Source organism: Toxotes jaculatrix, chromosome 12 (genome assembly GCF_017976425.1).
Source record: "Toxotes jaculatrix isolate fToxJac2 chromosome 12, fToxJac2.pri, whole genome shotgun sequence".
NCBI lineage: Eukaryota > Metazoa > Chordata > Actinopteri > Toxotidae > Toxotes > Toxotes jaculatrix.
The window spans coordinates 21,925,912-21,948,796 of NC_054405.1; the positions used below are offsets into that span (position 1 = coordinate 21,925,912).

Genomic DNA, 22,885 nt, shown 5'->3' on the forward strand with positions numbered 1-22,885 from the left:
CATAAAGTCAGTGTTTTTGTGCAATTTATACATTGATAACTATATTCTTTATTTTCAAATGTACATATATTTTTAAATAACTGTGAATGAATCTTGTCTGCCATTTTAAGGCCAGGCTTGGACCTGTATAATGTTACTTTTAAATGTTCCAATAACACTGAGGAATGCAAACACAGCAGTATTGATGTTTCTGTAAGGACTAAAGAGGCAAAGTGGAGGTGCAGCTTGGCAACGTACTGCTTAGGAAATAAAAGTAGTACAGCGTGTTCCTTTGTGCTGTCTAATTATATTGTTCCAAACAGAATACATGGCACAGTTCTACTGCACTACTGACTCTGTGTACAACCCAGACATAGGTGTCTTAACCACCAGGCCACCCTGGATGCCCCATTTGTTCTGAGATTTAACAAATAAATTGCATTTCACTCACACCTTGTCACTCATTCTTCTGAAAGCTGCTCTCTACTGGCAGGGCAGATACCTCCCTATAGTTATGCAATGAGTCTGTGTCATTGTGTCAAAGTGTGCCATTTCTCTGTGAGTAAGACAACCATCTGCCGGCGGCAATACTGCTGGAGATCTTTTTAATAATTTAAGGACTGAGAGCATTTGGCATGACATTTATTTTTAATGTCAAGAATAACAGAAAATGTTTCTAGAGTTCAGTGAGTGGCAGGAAAACAGGCACAGTTTGTTTTGTTGAAGTGACAACTTGATTGGACTAGATTATTGTAAATTCTCTTTTTGGTTTTCCCTTCAAGTATTGAGATACTCACCTGTCCTGCAAAGTTAGACAAAAAGTAAAGTGAGGATGTGTTTTTAAAAAATTGAATCCATAGTTTTCACTTCACACAGTAAATCAATCAATCTAATCAATATGTGGCGTGACCACCCTTTGTCTTTAAAACAGCACTGGGGGCCTCCTAACAGGTTAATCCAGCTAATCCATTGTTGTGCCTCCCCGGGTCCCCTTGAGCCACAAGTCGGCTAAAATACACGGAATGGTTAACCGACAGCTCCGGCTGCTCCTTGCAGTACAGTACAGTAGTGTGAGGGGGGGTTGTTGATGCTGTTTCGCTCCGCCTCTGGCAGACTGATTGGCTCAGCTGTCATGTCGTCGCCCCAGCTCTCTCCCCCACTGGCCAATGCGTACAAAGCCCTTTCTGTACCCTCTCTTTACTGTATTCAGATCCGTGCCTTTGTGCACCATTACGACGCGACCCTAATGGCCTCGTAGCAGTCCCAACACTTAGTGCTTGTACGGGTACAGGGCCGCCCTGTTCACACACACAAACGCGCACACAGGTCCTCTCCAAATGCGTCCTGGACTGGCGGGTATAGCGGTGGAGATGCTGAGCGGTGCTACCTGCAGGGTCAGGCCGAGGCTCGGCAGCCTCTTGCTGGCCCCCGTCACCAAAACAGTGCCGCCTATGTCAAGCACGGAGAGCCACAGATTTCGGTCCACGTCCTCGATGCAGGGATTTTCAGAGTTGGCAAGAGAGCGATCAAAGACTGTCACGTCGTTTTACAACCAGTCTGCAATTGATGTTTCCGCAGAAAAGGTAGGAATGTGACTCTATGCCGGTTCACTCCTCTGAAACGGCGATCCTCCTGCCGTGGCAACGAGGGAGCAAGCTAGCTGTAGCTTGACAGCAACGTTAGCTGTTAGCACGGTTTGTGCTGCGTTCAGGGACACAAGAAAGCCAGTAAATGCGAAACTGTCCCACTTAGATGATCAAATCACGCTATTTCGGGTTAGTTACTACTCAGACCCGAGAAGGTGGATGAAGCACGACTTATTTCTCCAGCTGTCACCAAAGCAACAAAATACCTGTGAAAAATGTATATGTTCATTTCTTGATTTTCAGATTATAGTGCATATTTATAAAAATCCACGGTCGCCGAACCCGTTACGTTAGCGCTAACCGCTATTTGACTCATTTGCTCTGAGGACTTGAATGCAGCGCCACGGTTTTTCGTTATGTTTAGCTAGCTAACAATCGTTAATCTTGGACAAATCAACACTATTGTGTTGACAATCCTGGCACCCCAATGGTTTGTTCACGCTTATGTTGACGAAGAATTGTCAATACAACGCTGTCATGTGAATTATACTACATATGTCTGAAGATTGACCAATATCAGGGGAGTTGACGGTATTAAGTTTCAGCTACGGAGGTTAAGTTGACCCAATTCACGAGGAGCCTGCATAACGATCTCGCTTTAGATCCCGTCTCTAAAAGATTTTGCTTTTTCGAAACGATTATTTAAATAAACAGGTTCTCGAAGTCAGTTCTCGCTCTCCTAGATCTGTCATATTCTTCTTCCTCCTCTTATATAGTGTAAAGCCAATATTCAGTGAATAAAAGTTATGAGGGAAATCTGTTGTCAAACATGGATAGCTTTTGTCGTTTCCCATAACAAACTCCTGCTTCCTGCTGATTTTTTTCTTCCCCCAGAATCTTCCCTCATTTTTTTCCCCACGAAGTTTTTATCCCTGGCAAGAACATGAATGCATCGCAAGTTTGTCATATGCTTACTAACTGTCTGCTGGACATTAAGCTTTTTCACAGTGTGGAGCAAAACAAATCACACTAGTATTTCTTCATCATAAAATGCAGAAGGAATATGCAGCTGTGTGTTAGGATCAAATAGTCTCATTAGACAAAACCCTATCTCAGCATTTTCCACTGACTGTGAAATGTAGTTGTCTCATACAGTGGGACTGACTGGGCGAGCAAAACCTAAAGCTGCCAGTAAAGTAATAAATGCATTATACTGTACAGCACAAATGGAGCCACCATTAGTGCTCATTTAAGTGCATGTGGCTTCTGATCTCCAAGACCACTAATCTGGCTGATGGTAGTCAGCTGCAGTTGCTGCTGTCTTGTGACTTATAGTCAGACATTAATTATGGTCCAGCGGTTCCCAGCCTGGGTTTGGAAAGGGGATAAACAGAAGGGTAAACACAGCTACAGCTTTTAACATTAAGAGCTTGTTTGGCTTATGTTCGCCACTTAGGCCTTGTTTATATACCTGGAGTTCACATGACATCCAGTCCTAACATGAGCCAGACCACCTCCAGATGTGGTCTGGCTCAGATTCATTCTGCATGCGTAAACATGTGTTCTTCCTTATCCAGATAGGAAATCCAGAGACAGATTACAGAATCATATCAAACACTGGCAGTAATACCAATGCTAGTTAGGCTTACCTGGATAAGACCTGTTCTTATGGATGCTACTGGCTGCAGCTAGGCATAGCAAGGCTTTCCTTATGCACAGGTTTAATATGCGTCAGCAGCTTCATTTTTAACAATTATTACAGTTTTTTTACACTATAGTTCATCTAACTCTGGGGAGACGTTTTGTAAAGGTCTAAAAGTGTTCATTGAATCAGTGACCTAATCATTGGCTTCAAATCCCATCACTACTCGGCTTTCATCACCTACTGTTTGGTGAAACAGGAGTTTCTCCTGCAGTTCGTGATCATTAGTGGGTTTCTCTGGCTGAGCTTTAGCAAATTTCTGCATGTAAAAATATTAATTTGTACAACACCTGGCAGCTTTAAAAATAAATTAGGCTTGGTGGTGTAAATTGTGATAATATTATAGCATAATATTTATATTTTTGTGGTTATTTTATGGTGCTACGCGACCTGCAGTTCTGATGGTGAATGTGTGCTTGATCGTACATGTTAATGTCTCCGTAGGCCTCAGTGCGACTCACCTTAGCGACCCTGCTGTATTCTGGGAAGTCTCCTGATGGACACCACATCTTGGTAAATAATTCAGCCACATTGAGAGAACTGCCAAGTGTACGTGTAATGAGAAGCTCTTTGATGTCTGTGACTCCTCACTCACTTTCTGTCCACTGTTATCTCTGTGTGTCTGCGATCTTAGAGCAGTGCCAAGTACCTACAGAAGGAGCTGCCTGTGCGAATCGCTCATCGCATAAAGGGCTTCCGTAGTTTGCCCTTCATCATTGGTTGCAACCCCACCATTCTGCAAGTGGTAAGAACACAGTTCTCACTCAGCACTGCTCCTGCAGCAGATACTATAATAAGAAAGTGACAACGGGGCCACCACACCGGAGAGCCTTGACTGAACTCTGGATGAAAGGAGGGAAGTGCTTCCACACAGCGAGTGTTTACTGCTGCGGCCTCGATTGTTCCCAGTAGAAAGGGGGGCGGGTGTGGCTCAGTAGGTAGAGCACTAATCACAGGGTTAGCGGTTCAGTCCCCAGCTCCTCCTGTCCACATGTTGGGCAAGTCACTGAACCCAAAATTTCTCCTGACGGCTACGCCAGCACCTTGAATTACATCTTGCCCAGTCCTACTTCTGCCCCAGCAGTGTTGTTCCTTTCTGCCAGTCCATTAGAAATACAGAACACCAACATTGCTGCCGATGCAAGACTTGCAGCTTACTGTTTAAAAGCACTTGTATGACATAATGTGCTGGAAGCAGACGTAACCTTCAGTATCTGGGTTAACTTGACATGTCAGTTAATAAATAAGCAAAGCTCATATGTTTAAAGATTGAACAAGTTTGTTTTGCTGAAATGGCAAAAAAAAAAAAAATCACTCATCTCTAGTGAAAGAAATGGCGTCATTTTTCTGGACACACAAAACTTGATTCACAATGAGCTTCATACAAGAATCACTCGTGAACAACTTTGTTCTTAAGAGGCACATAGAACTGACTGAAGTGGGTTTGTCAGATTCACCAGATATATTTAGAACTTTCTTTTTGAGTGGTCCAGGCCTGTCATGTAAACTACTAATAGTTAAGGAATACACTTGTTTTTTAAATGTTTTTCTGCCCTTGACAGTTCTTGAACAGTTCCTATTTTCAGCAGTCAGAAGGTCATTCCAGTGAAAACTGTCCGCAGTGAGCTCTTTGCAACATGAACAGGGAACAGCTCCTGGAAAGACACATTGCTGTTGAGTTTTTCAAATGCCATTTTGGACAAACAAAATTCCTCTGAACTTTGAAAAGCATGACTCATAAAGCAGATTTTATTGCAGGCCGACACAAGAAATTAACTGATGCCAGAGCCTGGATCATCATGTGCCATGGTTTTTATTACCAGTTTGTGTAGGAACCACAAACGCTCCCTCTCTCTGTTTCAAACAGGTCCTTCAAAACCAATTCCCCACCTCTACAACACGTCTTGTTGCTGATGAACTTTCACCTAGATTCCTTCCTTTCTGGCATCACGGAGCTCCTCTGTGCCGATTGCATAAAGCGTAGCTCCCTTTGAATGGCGCTATCTGTAATGTAGGTCAGAGCGGCTTAACTCACTCTCACAACTCTTTTATCAAAAAGAAAACAATGGTTGGAGCAGATTTTGAGTTTCAGCTGATACATATCCAGATGATGAATTAAAGCTTGATCTCATCCAGTCATTTAAACTCAAATGTAAATGAGGCTTTGCCGTTGCCACAGAGAAATTCATCACTCTGAAGCATCCTGAAATGTTTTGGAATGTAAGCCACATGTGGACTTGTCAATTGCGCCATGGGGCCCAGTCAGGGGCCTGTTCTGGGGCTGTAGTGATTTCTGGTTGGATGGACGGTCACAGAGAATTAGTCTAACCATAGCCTCCACCTCTCCTCTCCTTTCTTACAGCATGAACTGTATATCAGAGCCTACCACATGCTCAGTGACTTTCCCCCGGTGAGTGTCCCACCTACACACACACACACACACACACACACACACACACACATACACACACACAGGGTAATAAGTTCTTCATTTCTCACTTCTCATGGAGCAACTTTATTCGTGAACATAAACAGGAAGTGTGAACATTTGCTGTCAAGACTTTTTTATTGTCTTGGGTGTTGCAGCTATGGGATTGGTACATCTGTTCAGCAGTGAGCCAATCCTGAGTGTGTTGTTCAGTTAGAGCTGCAACTAAATTTTTCCACCACGTCTGTTTAACAAAAACAAATGAAGTGATGTCAAAAAGCCCCAAAAATCCAAATTTATTCAATTATTTAATTTACAAAGACAGATATACAAAGAAAAGAGATAAACCGAGGTAAACCGGAGTCTGTAGCTTGGGCAAGCTACAGACACCTTATGGTTTTTTTTATTTTTTATTTTTAGATTACTTAAGTGATCAGTTTATTCTCAAAATAGTTTTTAATCAGTTTGGAAATAGAACTATTCACAGTAGCACACCGGAAAGAAGATTGTTTTTCCATTTAAATTCTGTGGAAACTATAATTGGTTTCCCTCTGCAAAGTGTCAAACATTTACCCCGTTTGCTGAGAACTGCTGGCTGTGCTGCGTGACTGTGTTTAATCTGAGCACTAATAAACCTTTTACCAGTCTTTTAGGTTGGTTTGATCAGAAAAACAGTCCAGCCGTTTGCTGAATAACCCTTAAAAAGGGTAATAAATAACACAGTTACTTTCTTTTAGAAAAATTCAATATATTGTCCACTGCTATAAAAATATTGGATGTCCCTACAGTGGCTGCATGAAATATTTTGGCAAAAATGATGTTGAAGTGACTTTTTTGGGGGGGCTGAGATCTATACAGTGTTGTCATTTCCACTAAAGTAATGAGAGAAATCGAAAACAGCTGTTTTTTGTGGAGTTAATTAAGTAAAGATTAAGTGTATTTGTGTCCTTGTGAAATATTTTCAAGTTTCAGTTGTCTGTTCAGCTGAGATGAGACTGTTCCTGGTGCTTTGGAGCATCAGAAAAAACCCAAAGTGCAATAAAAGACTCGTGTTTGATTTCAGTTAAGGTGCATATGGCAGAGTGAAAGATAAACGTATACCCACCTATGTACAGGGTAGCAATAAACGTGGTGTCAGAAGCGATAAGATTTCTGTATGTTTGCGTTAGGTCTGAGAGACTGTATGTTACTGCCGTTCAGATGTCACTTGTGTGGTTGTTTTAGGTTTGAAACATTATTAAATATTATGAATTATGACAAAAGTCTGTCAAAACTGGCTGACAAAAGCTCACATCTTGTGCATATGCAGTGTGAGGAATCTGGGTCAGCCCTCTTCAGTTATTTCTTGGTTGACTGACAGTGAACAGCCTAAGTCTTGGCTTTTTGCTCAGTTGTTTTGGTCTTTGTGGAGATTCAGGCAAAGAAGACAAATGTGTTCCTGTGTTTGTACATGTAAGGCTGCAACAGTGCATGCATTTAGACTTATCAGTCTGATCTGTAAGGTTGCCCTCTGGATTCCTGTGCTTGCTGAAAACACACCCAGCAGACGCAGAAAAAAATCTTACATTACACGTAAAAGTATGCACCCTCTGTCAACATTTTTATATTTTAGAGCTCTAAATCGATGTTGTCTGTGTAGACTTTCCGATTCTGTCTAACAGAAAAAGGGATCTTGCAAAAACAAATCTCAGAAAACGAGCCGGCCACATGCTTTATTAGCTCACATAGTATATTACAACACATACGTACATTATGCACATTTTCATAGCACAGATTTCGTCACTGAGTGTTTCTCTTTTCAGCAGGAATAATGTGTTCATTCACTAATTCCAGTTGCTTTTACTTTGTGGTTCGGTTACCAGTGAAATTCAACACTTTCTGCAGATGTTTCCACATTAAAAGCCAGAAAAGAAAGGGATTACCCTCTTTGAATCACTGAAAAGCTTCTGTTGTGAAACTGTGCTGGACGTGTATAGGTTCACTGACGGCAATTTAGCAGTGATAGCAAAATATAGCAAAACAGAAGCAACCGGAAAAGATTAATGAATGAAAACAATATTTTTGTTATAGAAAAGTCAATATAAGCCTGGTTCTGTCCTCTTGTGAGGTAAATAAAGGCTGTGGACGATGTATAGTAACTTTTCCTTAAACCTGTTTAGAAGAAAAAAAAAAAGTAGTGACAGGGTTGATACGAAGTGTGCTCATTTGTTGACAGATCAAAGATCAGGATGTGGAGGCTCGTTTCTGTAAACTGGTGCAGCAGCTTCTGGATGACCACAAAGATGTGGTCACCATGCTGGCCCAGGGCTTCAAGGAGTGCCGCAGACACATCCAGGTAAGAACCCCCCAGTGCTGTGTCCTATGTTGGAAATAATCCCCCAATCATTGCAGCTAAGACACCAGAGTTTTGTTTTACAGCACATTTATTTGGTTTCGTCAGCTGTTGTTCGTACCTCTGTTGATATTGATTTGGAGGCGAGTTTTGCCAGCGAAGCTTCAAGCATTTTTTTTCCTCCATTTTTCAGGATGAGACAATCATCCGCAGCTTCCTGGACACAACGCTGTGCTCTCGTCTGGGAATCCGAATGTTGGCCACGCACCATCTCGCCCTCCACGAAGATAATGTACATCTGACTATTTCTATGATTCTAATGATTTTTAAATAGCAAGATCCACTTGGAGAAAGAAAAATCCTCCCCGCAGTGAAGCATCAGCTGTGTAAAATAGACAAAATACAGTTAGTTATTTTGAACTAATTTTTAAAAAATAGTATAGTTCATAGTAGTTCAAGGTATAGTTCATTTTCTTTTAATTTGGCTAAAACTTTTAAATACTTCTGTTTTGTTTTTGTTTTTCTTTCAGCCTGATTTTGTTGGGATCATATGCAGACGTCTCTCTCCCAAAAAGATCATAGAGAAGTGGGTGGACTTTGCCAGGTGGGTGATTTAGCCACACAGCTTTGTTTGTTTATCACCTTTAGATGACTTTCTGTTTCTGTATTAGCTCTGTGTTGACTGAGGGAAGTCAGAGTTCACCTGATAAACCTTGGGGAACATACAGGTTTTAGTACCTGGAGCTGTGGTCGAGATATGAGCTATCATTTTTGTTTACCTTTTGTAATCTTATCAAATGACCTTTTTGGAGTCACTGACTTTTACTGGACTCAAAAGAAAGTTCACAAAAACCCCACTGTGTCTGGACTAATAATCAGAGAACAGATTGGAAATAATACAGTTATTTGTTGTCGTTGTTGTTGTTTGGGGCTGTGTGCAGCTGGTGAACACAATGAAATCAACATCGGTATTGCTGTCCCAAGCTGTAATTACATGGATGTGGAACCAGCTCAGTATAATTATATTTACAGTGTATTTACAATACATTTTTACAATATAAAACACATCTCTGACGCATCTAAGCTTAACAAAAGCTGTATTTTTAACCACAACAGTGTGGCTCAGGGGATCTCAGTGTTTGTCACAGTGTTGTTTGGCGGCCCATCACTTTGGTAAGTGGTGTGTGGATGTGTGGGGAATCATACCTTTAATTCCCCCTCAGTATGAATTGTAATAAATTTGCTGAACTTTCTATCTGGCACCATCATCAGGTCAGATTTTTAATTTGTGCAGTATTTGGGTTTTTGGCTTAATACCTGCAAAACTAATGACAATATTGGCACGGTCATCAATATGAATCGATCTCTGCAGTTTAAAGTCATATACACCGAGGCTGGAAGGACAGGCCAGAGATTAGATGTATAAGCACAAGATGCACATACCTGTGAAATCCAGAGGAATATGGATTCAATAAAACACAACCTGTGTGGAACTTCTAATGTTCAGTTTTTTCCCTCTCGTTCACCAGACGTCTGTGTGAGCACCAGTACGGTAACTCACCCCGGGTGAGGATCAACGGACACGTAGCAGCTCGCTTCCCCTTCATCCCTCTGCCTCTGGATTACATCCTGCCCGAGCTCCTCAAGAATGCCATGAGGTAAACTTACCACCAATTATTCATCTCCAGCTTGACTATCTGTTCCTGTTGTTTACACAGTAACTCAGCACCCCCTTAGAGTGTTGTCTTTGCTGACCTCCAGTGGTTTAACTAGACGGAGCACACTTCTTTTTTACCTTTGATGCTGGGTAGGGTTCCTTAAAGGAAAAAATAAATCAGATATTTTTTGTGACATAAAACTTAACAAGAGATTAAAAAATATCCAGACGACAGTTTAATTATAAAGATGAGAGATTTTTTTCTATCTTAACCTTCTTAGGATGAGAAGTAAAGTTTTCATTTTCTGTTTCTTGGTTTGAGTTTCCCAGCTCTGCGCTGTGATCTGAGCTGGGAGAACAGATTTTGGCCCGGCACTGCCGGCTGTATGTTGGCTACTTTCCCATCATTCATCTTGGTCTCCATTCTGGAGGACAGAAGCAGAAGAAGCGAAGGGACAGATTTAGAAAACTATTGTTTGCTGGCTCTTGTGATTTCGTATGTAATTAGTAAAGAGAATGCTGATGATTTCAGGCTTCACACAGAGGTACAGTCCATGGCAGCGTCCATTGCATAACGTCCATCTATTTGTCTCTTCAGGGCCACCATGGAAAGCCATCTGGACACCCCGTACAATGTGCCCGACGTGGTTGTGACCATTGCCAATAATGACATTGATTTTGTCATCAGGTGAGTGGTTTAGTGTCTGTTCCACTGCGACTGGTTTCATGAACAGCTGCAGCAATATTTTGTAAAGGCTGATTTCAAAGCCTTAAATGCAAAGAGGATTCAAATTTGAATGTTTGAATAGAGCAGCATTTATTTCAAAGAGAAGGAAATTACCTTGGTTGAGCTTCTGAAGATAACTTTTTTTCTTTCTTTAGAATTTCAGACCGTGGTGGCGGCATCCCTCACAATATAGTAGACAAGGTGATGGACTACCACTTCAGCACGGCTGAGGAGAGTGCGCAGGACCCCCGCATGAGCAACCTCTTCAACAACATTACCAACAGTGGAAACCAGTCCAGCCCTATGCATGGGTAAGAATGAAAGTCAGCGTCAGACTTAAACCAAACCAGGGTGGTGGTAAATGCAGCCCAGCATTTTGAGTTTCTCTCTCTTTCTAATACTTCTTGTTTGCATTTACACTTGACTTATCATGTTTTTAAAAAGCTCCATTTCCTAGTGCAGGTTGCACTTCAAGGCCACACATTTTTCCTCTGTTTCCACCACCACCCGTATTTACATGCAGGTGGCATTTTGCAGTCCTGTGTTGCACTTGTTTGCCACTTCAGCTCCCCTTGTTTTCATGTTTTGCTGGAAACAGATCATTTTCAGCCAGGCGTGAATCAGATAGCCGCGCAGCACAGATATAACGTGACTGCTTTACTCTCATCTTAAACCTGCCGCCTGTGTCTCTGTGTCCTGCAGGTTTGGCTTCGGCTTGCCCACATCTAGGGCCTACGCTGAGTACCTGGGCGGCTCTCTGTCCATACAGTCTATGCAGGGCATTGGCACTGACGTCTACCTGCGTTTGCGCCACATTGACGGCAAAGGAGAGAGTTTCAGAGTGTAAAGGTCACTGGTGATTCTTGTAGATCCCAACCTAGGAATCAGGCCATGCAGGTGCGTAAAGGGTTTTTCCACCACAGAGGTCGCATGGCGTGGACTACAGGACTTTGGTCCACAGAGTGATACACATGTATGTTGTCAGAAAGCTCCTAACTTCACCAACCCACTACTTGTTCTTTTTTTTTTTTGCCTTAGACTGATTATAAGCTATGTTAGCTGTCAAGTTGATGATTTCACTTGTTTTCCTCAGTGTTTTGTACCCTGTGGCTTGTCGTCTTGAAGTTTTGGGGGGGTGGTTGGGGAGGGGTATATGGACTGTTGAATGTTTAGGTTAATGGGACAAACTGTGCATGATAGTGGACATTGATGAGGGAGGAAGGACAGGAAAACAAGAGCTTCAGTTTTAAAGAAGTTCACTTTGAAGTTACGAGTTGCATAGCCTCAAAATAGGAACAGACATTTTGATGGATAAACGTTTCAAATGAATCTTCTCAGACACTCCAGCAGCCTTTTCAAAATCCCCTCAAAGGGCGCGAAGCTGCTCACATGGTCCATGATGATCAGAATCACCTGTTTGTTACAGAATCTAAGGTGTACAAGGGAAGATTGCATATGTTGGCAGGAATACACAAGTTTAACTTCAGTGTCCTCGTGTTAAAGATGATGTGCTTGCCAGCGCGTACTGTAAACCTCAGCCCTTGGCAGCCCTTAGCAACATTCTACACAACCTTCTCTGACTTCAGCTGAGGCTGATAAACGCAGAAGAAACTGCCAAAACACCGAATGCTCATTAACAGATTTCTGTCTTGTTCTGTTTTGAGAACACACAACCAGATGAACATCCCTGTTCAGCGGTGTATTTGTGGAGCTTTCAGGCAGGGAAGCCAACCGAGACGTTCAGTTGCCTTACGGCGTGACACTTCAACTGCATGCTGACTTTTACTTTTCTTGTTTTCTCTCTGTTGCCTTTATCGGTTCACACAGATACACACCATGTCGGTCCGTTTCATTAGTTTGATGTTTTTGCACAATGAATAGATTTTCTGTTGTAATACTCAGCATTTGCACCAATCATAGCAGTTTTGACTTTATTGTATCAACTTTCAGAGTAACAATATACCAGAGAAGTATTATCTAATATTGTCTTCTTTTTTTCTGTTTTTTTTTTTTTTTTTTTCTGATTTTGTTCGGAAAGTGTCAGTTACATTTGTTTGCTATCTTTTTGAAAAAACGTTTTGTATGAGATCACATTTCAAGACTGGTCAGCAACTGGGTTTCTGCACTGTTATCTGTGGGAGTTCAGATCGGCTAATGTTGCTAATAATTCTTTAGGTCAATTATTATCTCCAGATCACAACTTGATTATGTTGTTATCTTGAGACGACAAATCTGATGTTTATATTTTATTTCTATGAGTTTTGCCCCTTTTTTCCTACATTCAGCTTTCTTTGAAGCATATAGAGTCAGTGGTGCAGCAACATGGATGTGATCCCTCACCGGCTTCCCACCAACAAATATAGACATTATGGAGAAGAAATGCACATCCAAGCGTGAGTTAGGCGAACTTAACCATTTTCTTTTTTGGCCCATATTTTCAAAATGGTGGTTAAATTAGACCATTATCTCTAAATATTTTAAACATAAGACATTTTGTTCTTGTGATCTCCGCTGAAATGTCTTCATTAGCTCAGGATAACAGGCTTCAGTACTTCATGATCTGTCAAAGTCAGTTTCATCAGTCATTCCTCTCAACCTGAAGACAAACAGATGAGTATCACAAAAACATTGTTCATATTGGAAGAGATCATTAGTGAAAATGACAATCAGTAAATTCAAGTTGTGATCTCATGGAGAAAATTATTAGCAGCACTGGCCAAAGGCAGCTCCTGCTTCGAGTTATATGAATCAAATAACAGTGCAGAAAAAAAAACTGAAGCCAAGTAATGAGGTTTAGAAATTTGCCCTTATACAATAGATTGTCACCTCAAGCACTCCTCACATTTTGTTGTACATTCCCCAGTTGACACCAAGCAGCAAATCAACCTGAATGCAACATTTACACTTTTGTTTTATCTGTTTTATTTTGGGAGCATATGTTGTTATATTAGCTTACACTGTTATCTTTTTATCTGAGAGGGCATTGGGAATCTTGAGCTCTTATTAACAGGATGGGAAATCTATGAACTTTGTAAACCATCAGAAGTTACTATTCAAAGCAGTTTTGTTTTCTTTTTTTCTTTCTCTTCAGATTTTCATTTTTGGCTCTTGAGAGACTCAACCTGTTGATTATTGGTTATATCACTGGCCTGGATTTGTATGTTTTATTCTAAAGATATATCTTAAAAGCTTTAGAATCACACACATTGTATAGACTACCTAATGGGAAAATGGGACTGTTTTTTGTTTTAGAAAACCTATGAATAATATGCGATTCTGAAATGTTTTATACCTTACAAATTAAGCAACAGGTTCTCTTGGATTTGCACTTAAAATGTCTCCTATGCTTTTTTTTCCCCACTGAGTTTACGTACAAATGTTCCTTGAGTTAAAATGAGATTTTAGCCTGGGAGACACTGTGAAAACTTAGGTGAACCCGTTACATCAGTTGTAAGATATCAAAACATAACCTGATTTAATTTGTGAAAGGCTCATATTTATTTTGACATTTTATGAAACAAAAATAGCCCCATATAATTCACAGTTCCAGAATGATGGAAAGCAGCCTGGATTATCTGTACCTGTATCCTTGCTGAGGCCCTGTATATGAATTAATGTGTTTCATTGTGGCTTTGAAGGTCTTGAAGATGTAGTATATTCTATATGTATTTTATGCATGTGAAACATGGGGGAGTTAACATCACATAGCTGCCAGATGCTGGTAAACATGGTTTAGGGTTTGTGTCCTTGTGTTTATGAGGCACATAAACAGGAGATCAGCATCATTTGGAGATTTTCTTCTTTTCCAAAATGTTACTGGTAAAATGTTAAAAGAGGATTGTAAATTTGGGATTTGGCAGCTAGGCACTGTCTGCCCTCTGCTGGCCTAACAAGAAAACTTCAGGTGGACTGAAAAAATTATTCTTGGAGGAAATATTAAGAGCATCATTTTAATTTTTGAAGAGGGACAAAAACATGCAACATATAAAGGTTTATTTCTGTGTTCCAGCTCTTGGATTTGTTATTTTTGCAGATAGAAATGAAGATCATTTCAACATCATCTCCAGTACAAAGCCAAATACTGGAGTCATGTTACTGTCAAAATGTGCTGCCATGGAGTGTTTTGTCTCCTAGACTGAAAGTAGCTTCTCCCACATGTTTTCTGTTATGTTGATGAATCTTTAGACATTAAATTTTATTTGGTTGGAACTTTGAGTGATATTTATTTCTTTCCAATTTGTGATCAATCAGTTGATGCAGAGAAATGTTCGGAGAAATGCTTTAACCTTTATGCACAACATATCTTCAACACTGCCCTGCAAGCGAGCCTTGTCAGACTGGATTCACATACACTATATAGCCAAAAATATGTGGTCTATCCACATACTTTATTGTGTGTGGGCTAGAACTACAAAATATTAATGCCCTCATGCAAAGTCAGGTCCATGAATAAGTGATTTTTACAGTTTGGTGTGGAAGAACTTAACTGGTCTGCACACAGCACAGACCTCAACCCCATCCAACACCTTTGGGATGTAGGCTGTCTCAAAGGCTTGTCTGAGCTGCAGAGTTTAAAATTCTGGTGGAAAAATACTGAATTATTTCTTTTTTTCATGTCTGACTCTTGTCAGGAAGGTTAAGGTACTGCTGTCACAGGAATCTTGCAGTTATCTAAAGGAAAATCTGCAAATATTTACAGACTATGTCTTCACCTGAGGTGTGCAGTGGAGAGTTTTCTCAGGTGGGTGAGTGGGACTGGAACATCCAGTCTTTCGGGGAGAAGCATCCCGGCTGACGTACTCACTCCACATGTGGCCTTAACAGTGAGAATGTTTCACCACAAGCACACAATAACTTTGTGCAGTTTTTGGTTTTGTCTCTGCAACTACTAACACTTTGGAACTACATAATTCAAAAAAGAAAAAGGAGAAAAAAGAGAATTGATACATAAATGAGAGGAAGTTGGGTCAAAATGGTTGTGCCTAATTAGTTCTCTAACTTGAGCTCCAACAACAACAAAACAAAAACGTAAAAAAAATACAGCCCCAGAGTGTGTTAGCTGTGTCCAGATCAAACCAAAGCCAAAGATGGTTTTGGCATTGTTTCATTGTGTTTTTATTGTGTGCTTTGGGCTGCAAAATGCAGTCTCAGACTCCCAAAGTCAAAGTCATGTCTGTTCTTTTGATTCTGTTGTTGCCAAAATGGGAGTTTTACCCAGGATCCACAACATCCAAGCCTGATGGAAAGTACTCTAGATGGAAAAGGCAGCAGGCAAATCTTTAAAAGCTGGTTTACTGCTCCTCTGAATCCTGCACAGGCTGGTGTTTCTCTTACAGCACTTCACCCTGTCAAAGACTAAGTGCTTCAAAAGATGCATGATGTGTGCTCCACTGTGGAATATTACAGGTTAGCTGCTTCTTAGCTGGTGATGGATGAGTGTTAGATAAGAGCTGAGTTTCATCCGGCGGATCAAGCTTCCAAACATTATAAGCTGATATGGGGTTAAGGGTATTCATCACGATTTGGCAGGTATGAAAAATGAAACTGCAGCAATAGAATTCACCAGTTTTGTTTTCTATGGTTTTATTTTATTGTATGTTTTTCTTTTTTCTTAACTCTGAAATATCAATTGGGCTGTGTTTAGATAGTGAGAGATTCAGAGTTATCTTATTTTTGCCGTTACTGACATTGATTTAAAAAAAAAAGTTTTAAAAACGTTTGACCTGGTGTTGGTGCTTTCTAACACGTCATCAGGGGGCGTTTACAGGTAGTGATGCGGACCTTCACCTTTGTCGCACGATTTAGCGACTTTTCAGAGCCATTAGCAACTTTTTTTCCCCAATTTAAGCACCCTGGGACAACTCTGTGGACTTTCTGGACAAACTTTGGTTTGTTTCCGTGGAGGAGATTTGCCATTGTTGCCCTGCGAGCGCGAGGTCGGGCTTTCCCTCCGCACGCACACCTCTCTTAGAGGCCACGTTCTTTTGACCGTGCGGGAGCTGACAGACGTGGAGGAGCTTCAAACTTTCCCTCTGAGCGACCATTTTACAGGTAAATACAGCCGAAATCACAGCACAGCCATTGTCTTTAACTTTTATGTGTGTGGAGATTTTCTCAGAGAGGCTATGACTTCACTGTTGGTTAGCATGTAGCCTCAACGGGTCTCTATTTCATACTTGTTCCATAAAAGAAACTAAAATAAAACATGTAAATGAGAAGAGATTTGTTACAAGCTATCCTGAGGGAAAATTAATGTCTGTACCTAAATAGTCTAAATAGTCCATAGTTTAAAAGATGTTGAATTCTGGCTGTTCGGTCCCCAGATGGCAAATGTGATCTCATTCCAAATGTCTATGTCATGAGCTATAACACGCAGCTCTGACGGGAATCGAACCCACGCTACATACGTCATAAATCATGTGATTTTTCCTACACGTCTGATTCCGAGTCTGGCTAACATGGAGCTAGATAAATAGTACTTTGATGTTTGACTGCACCAGATGAGCCATTTAAACCCTACATAATCTTCACTTATATTTTGTGTTGTGAAACATTGAAATGGTGCTGGCACATTCATGAGATGTGCTCTACAGATACAGACTGATGTTATTTTCACATGGTACTGATGCAAATGCAGATTATATCATGATATGTTTTGGGCTTCGTTGGTAAAGCGGTTTATGTGTACGTGGGTAAAGAGGGTGTGCTTGAAACAGGGCAGTGGGTGTTCTTGTGTAACTGTTTATGAGTTTTGATTAAGACTCAATCGGTTTCTTCTTTTACAAACTATTCCCCCAGCCTTGGAATGTCACTCAAGCGCTTCAAACGTCAGTACTCACGTGACCAAACCACACCTCGGCACGGTGGTTCGATACAACTGCTTCATGAGCTACCGCGCATGTGTCGGAGCCTCGGGTGTCAGAGGACCATCACTACTTACGGCTGTATGACATGTTTTCTGACATTTTGAGGTCTTACTAAAATATGATTTTTTTGGCATATTTTGACGCCTTACGACCGTATGACGTCTTTTCTAACATTTTGAGGTCTTACTATACTATGGCCATTTTTATGACATTTTGAGGTCAAAAAAAAAATTTCGACTTTTTTTGGCCGATTTTGACGCCTTACTATACTATGACGTTTTTTATGACATTTTGAGGTCAAAAAAATTTTTGACTTTTTTTGCCCGAAAAAAACACCTTACTATACTATGACGTTTTTAATGACATTTTGAGGTCAAAAAAAATTAGACTTTTTTTGCCCAAAAAAAATGCCTTACTATACTATGACGTTTTTTATGACATTTTGGAGTCAAAAAAATTTTGACTTTTTTTGGCCGATTTTGACGCCTTACTATACTATGACGTTTTTTTTATGACATTTTGAGGTCAAAATTTTTTTAAACTTTTTTTGGCCGATTTTGACGCCTTACTATACTATTACGTTTTTTATGACATTTTGAGGTCAAAAAATTTTTTTGACTTTTTTTGTCCGATTTTGACGCCTTACTATACTATGACGTTTTTTATGACATTTTGAGGTCAAAAATTTTTTTGACTTTTTTTGTCCGATTTTGACGCCTTACTATACTATGACTTTTTTTATGACATTTTGAGGTCAAGAAAAATTTTGACTTTTGTTGTCCGATTTTGACGCCTTACTATACTATGACGTTTTTTATGACATTTTGAGGTCAAAAAATTTTTGGACTTTTTTTGTCGAATTTGACGCCTTACTATACTATGACGTTTTTTACGACATTTTGAGGTCAAAAAAAATTTTGACTTTTTTTTTCCGATTTTGACGCCTTACTATACTATGACGTTTTTTATGACATTTTGAGGTCAAAAAAATTTTGACTTTTTTTGTCCGATTTTGACGCCTTACTGTACTCTGACATTTTTTATGACATTTTGAGGTCAAAAAAAATTTTGACTTTTTTTGTCCGAAAAAAACGCCTTACTATACTATGACGTTTTTTATGAAATTTTGAGGTCAAAAATTTTTTTGACTTTTTTTGGCCGATTTTGACGCCTTACTATACTATGATGTTTTTTATGACATTTTGAGGTCAAAAATTTTTTTGACTTTTTTTGTCCGAAAAAAACGTCATACTATACTATGATGTTTTTTATGACATTTTGAGGTCGAAAAAAATTTTGACTTTTTTTGGCCGAAAAAAACGCCATACTGTACTATGACGTTTTTTATGACATTTTGAGGTCAAAAAAATTTTTGACTTATTTTGGCCGAAAAAAACGCCTTACTATACTATGACGTTTTTTATGACTTTTTTTGGCCGAAAAAGACGTCATACTATACTATGACGTTTTTTATGACATTTTGAGGTCGAAAAAATTTTTGACTTTTTTTGGCCGAAAAAAAACGCCATACTATACTATGACGTTTTTTATGACATTTTGAGGTCGAAAAAAATTTTGACTTTTTTTGCCCGAAAGAAACGCCTTACTATACTATGACGTTTTTTATGACATTTTGAGGTCAAAAAAATTTTTGACTTTTTTTGGCCGATTTTGACGCCTTACTATACTATGATGTTTTTTATGACATTTTGAGGTCAATAAAATTTTTGACTTTTTTTGCCCGAAAAAAACGCCTTACTATACTATGACGTTTTTTATGACATTTTGAGGTCCAAAAAAATTTCTGACTTTTTTTGCCCGAAAAAAACGCCTTACTATACTATGACGTTTTTTATGACATTTTGAGGTCAAAAATTTTTTTGACTTTTTTTGGCCGATTTTGACGCCTTACTATACTATGACATTTTTTATGACATTTTGAGGTCAAAAAAAATTTCGACTTTTTTTGCCCGAAAAAAACGCCTTACTATGCTATGATGTTTTTTATGACATTTTGAGGTCAAAAAAAATTTCGACTTTTTTTGCCCGAAAAAAACGCCTTACTATGCTATGATGTTTTTTATGACATTTTGAGGTCCAAAAAATTTTTGACTTTTTTTGGCCGAAAAAAACGCCTTACTATACTATGACGTTTTTTATGACATTTTGAGGTCAATTTTTTTTTGACTTTTTTTGTCCGAAAAAAACGCCATACTATACTATGACGTTTTTTATGACATTTTGAGGTCAATTTTTTTTTTGACTTTTTTTGTCCGAAAAAAACGCCATACTATACTATGACGTTTTTTATGACATTTTGAGGTCGAAAAAAATTTTGACTTTTTTTGTCCGAAAAAAACGCCTTACTATACTATGACGTTTTTTATGACTTTTTGAGGTCGAAAAAATTTTTGACTTTTTTTGTCCGAAAAAAAAGCCATACTATACTATGACGTTTTTTATGACATTTTGAGGTCGAAAAAAATTTTGACTTTTTTTGGTCGAAAAAAACGCCATACTATACTATGACGTTTTTTATGACAATTTGAGGTCGGAAAAAATTTTGACTTTTTTTGTCCGAAAAAAACGCCATACTATACTATGACGTTTTTTATGACATTTTGAGGTCAATTTTTTTTTTGACTTTTTTTGGCCGAAAAAAACGCCATACTATACTATGACGTTTTTTATGACATTTTGAGGTCGAAAAAATTTTTGACTTTTTTTGGCCGAAAAAAACGCTATACTATACTATGACGTTTTTTATGACATTTTGAGGTCGAAAAAAATTTTGACTTTTTTTGGCCGATTTTGACGCCATACTATACTATGACGTTTTTTATGACAATTTGAGGTCGAAAAAAATTTTGACTTTTTTTGGCCGAAAAAAACGCCATACTATACTATGACGTTTTTTATGACATTTTGAGGTCGAAAAAAATTTTGACTTTTTTTGTCCGAAAAAAACGCCATACTATACTATGACGTTTTTTATGACATTTTGAGGTCGAAAAAAATTTTGACTTTTTTTGTCCGAAAAAAACGCCTTACTATACTATGACGTTTTTTATGACTTTTTGAGGTCGAAAAAATGTTTGACTTTTTTTGTCTGAAAAAAAACGCCTTACTATACTATGACGTCTTTTATGACTTTTTGAGGTCGAAAAAATTTTTGACTTTTTTTGTCCGAAAAAAACGCCATACTATACTATGACGTTTTTTATGACATTTTGAGGTCGAAAAAATTTTTGACTTTTTTTGGCCGAAAAAAACGCCATACTATACTATGACGTTTTTTATGACATTTTGAGGTCGAAAAAAATTTTGACTTTTTTTGGCCGATTTTGACGCCATACTATACTATGACGTTTTTTATGACAATTTGAGGTCGAAAAATTTTTTGACTTTTTTTGGCCGAAAAAAACGCCATACTATACTATGACGTTTTTTATGACATTTTGAGGTCGAAAAAATTTTTGACTTTTTTTGGCCGAAAAAAACGCCATACTATACTATGACGTTTTTTATGACATTTTGAGGTCGAAAAAAATTTTGACTTTTTTTGTCCGAAAAAAACGCCTTACTATACTATGACGTTTTTTATGACTTTTTGAGGTCGAAAAAATTTTTGACTTTTTTTGGCCGAAAAAAAAGCCATACTATACTATGACGTTTTTTATGACATTTTGAGGTTGAAAAAAATTTTGACTTTTTTTGGCCGAAAAAAAACCGCCATACTATACTATGACGTTTTTTTATGACATTTTGAGGTCGAAAAAAATTTTGACTTTTTTTGGCCGATTTTGACGCCATACTATACTATGACGTTTTTTATGACAATTTGAGGTCGAAAAAAATTTTGACTTTTTTTGGCCGAAAAAAACGGCATACTATACTATGACGTTTTTTATGACATTTTGAGGTCGAAAAAAATTTTGACTTTTTTTGTCCAAAAAAAACGCCATACTATACTATGACGTTTTTTATGACATTTTGAGGTCGAAAAAAATTTTGACTTTTTTTGGCCGAAAAAAACGCCTTACTATACTATGACGTTTTTTATGACATTTTGAGGTCGAAAAAAATTTTGACTTTTTTTGGCCGAAAAAAACGCCATACTATACTATGACGTTTTTTATGACATTTTGAGGTCCAAAAAAATTTTGACTTTTTTTGTCTGAAAAAAACGCCTTACTATACTATGACGTTTTTTATGACTTTTTGAGGTCGAAAAAATTTTTGACTTTTTTTGGCCGAAAAAAAAGCCATACTATACTATGACGTTTTTTATGACATTTTGAGGTCGGAAAAAATTTTGACTTTTTTTGTCCGAAAAAAATGCCATACTATACTATGACGTGTTTTATGACATTTTGAGGTCGAAAAAAATTTTGACTTTTTTTGTCCAAAAAAAACGCCATACTATACTATGACGTTTTTTATGACATTTTGAGGTCGAAAAAAATTTTGACTTTTTTTGGCCGAAAAAAACGCCTTACTATACTATGACGTTTTTTATGACATTTTGAGGTCGAAAAAAATTTTGACTTTTTTTGGCCGAAAAAAACGCCATACTATACTATGACGTTTTTTATGACATTTTGAGGTCAATTTTTTTTTTGACTTTTTTTGTCCGAAAAAAACGCCATACTATACTATGACATTTTTTATGACATTTTGAGGTCGAAAAAATTTTTGACTTTTTTTGGCCGAAAAAAACGCCTTACTATACTATGACGTTTTTTATGACATTTTGAGGTCGAAAAAAATTTTGACTTTTTTTGGCCGAAAAAAACGCCATACTATACTATGACGTTTTTTATGACATTTTGAGGTCGAAAAAAATTTTGACTTTTTTTGGCCGAAAAAAACGCCTTACTATACTATGACGTTTTTTATGACTTTTTGAGGTCGAAAAAATTTTTGACTTTTTTTGGCCGAAAAAAACGCCATACTATACTATGACGTTTTTTATGACATTTTGAGGTCAATTTTTTTTTTTGACTTTTTTTGGCCGAAAAAAACGCCATACTATACTATGACGTTTTTTATGACATTTTGAGGTCGAAAAAATTTTTGACTTTTTTTGGCCGATTTTGACGCCTTACTATACTATGACGTTTTTTATGACATTTTGAGGTCAATTTTTTTTTGACTTTTTTTGTTCGAAAAAAACGCCATACTATACTATGACGTTTTTTATGACATTTTGAGGTCAATTTTTTTTTTGACTTTTTTTGTCCGAAAAAAACGCCATACTATACTATGACGTTTTTTATGACATTTTGAGGTCGAAAAAAATTTTGACTTTTTTTGTCCGAAAAAAACGCCTTACTATACTATGACGTTTTTTATGACTTTTTGAGGTCGAAAAAATTTTTGACTTTTTTTGGCCGAAAAAAAAGCCATACTATACTATGACGTTTTTTATGACATTTTGAGGTCGAAAAAAATTTTGACTTTTTTTGGTCGAAAAAAACGCCATACTATACTATGACGTTTTTTATGACAATTTGAGGTCGGAAAAAATTTTGACTTTTTTTGTCCGAAAAAAACGCCATACTATACTATGACGTTTTTTATGACATTTTGAGGTCGAAAAAAATTT

The 22,885-nt window shown here is 38.2% G+C and overlaps 1 protein-coding gene across 1 annotated transcript; it reads left to right on the forward strand.

Moving 5' to 3' along the window:
• The first annotated feature begins 1,190 nt into the window (after positions 1-1,190).
• Positions 1,191-14,620, forward strand: bckdk (branched chain ketoacid dehydrogenase kinase). The gene is made up of 11 exons (XM_041051367.1): positions 1,191-1,562; positions 3,712-3,780; positions 3,902-4,012; positions 5,630-5,677; positions 7,911-8,030; positions 8,221-8,319; positions 8,558-8,631; positions 9,557-9,685; positions 10,283-10,372; positions 10,567-10,722; positions 11,114-14,620. Exons 1-11 carry the CDS (start codon positions 1,317-1,319, stop codon positions 11,256-11,258), a joined length of 1,287 nt encoding a protein of 428 aa, XP_040907301.1. The 5' UTR covers positions 1,191-1,316; the 3' UTR covers positions 11,259-14,620.
• The last annotated feature ends 8,265 nt before the right edge of the window (positions 14,621-22,885 follow it).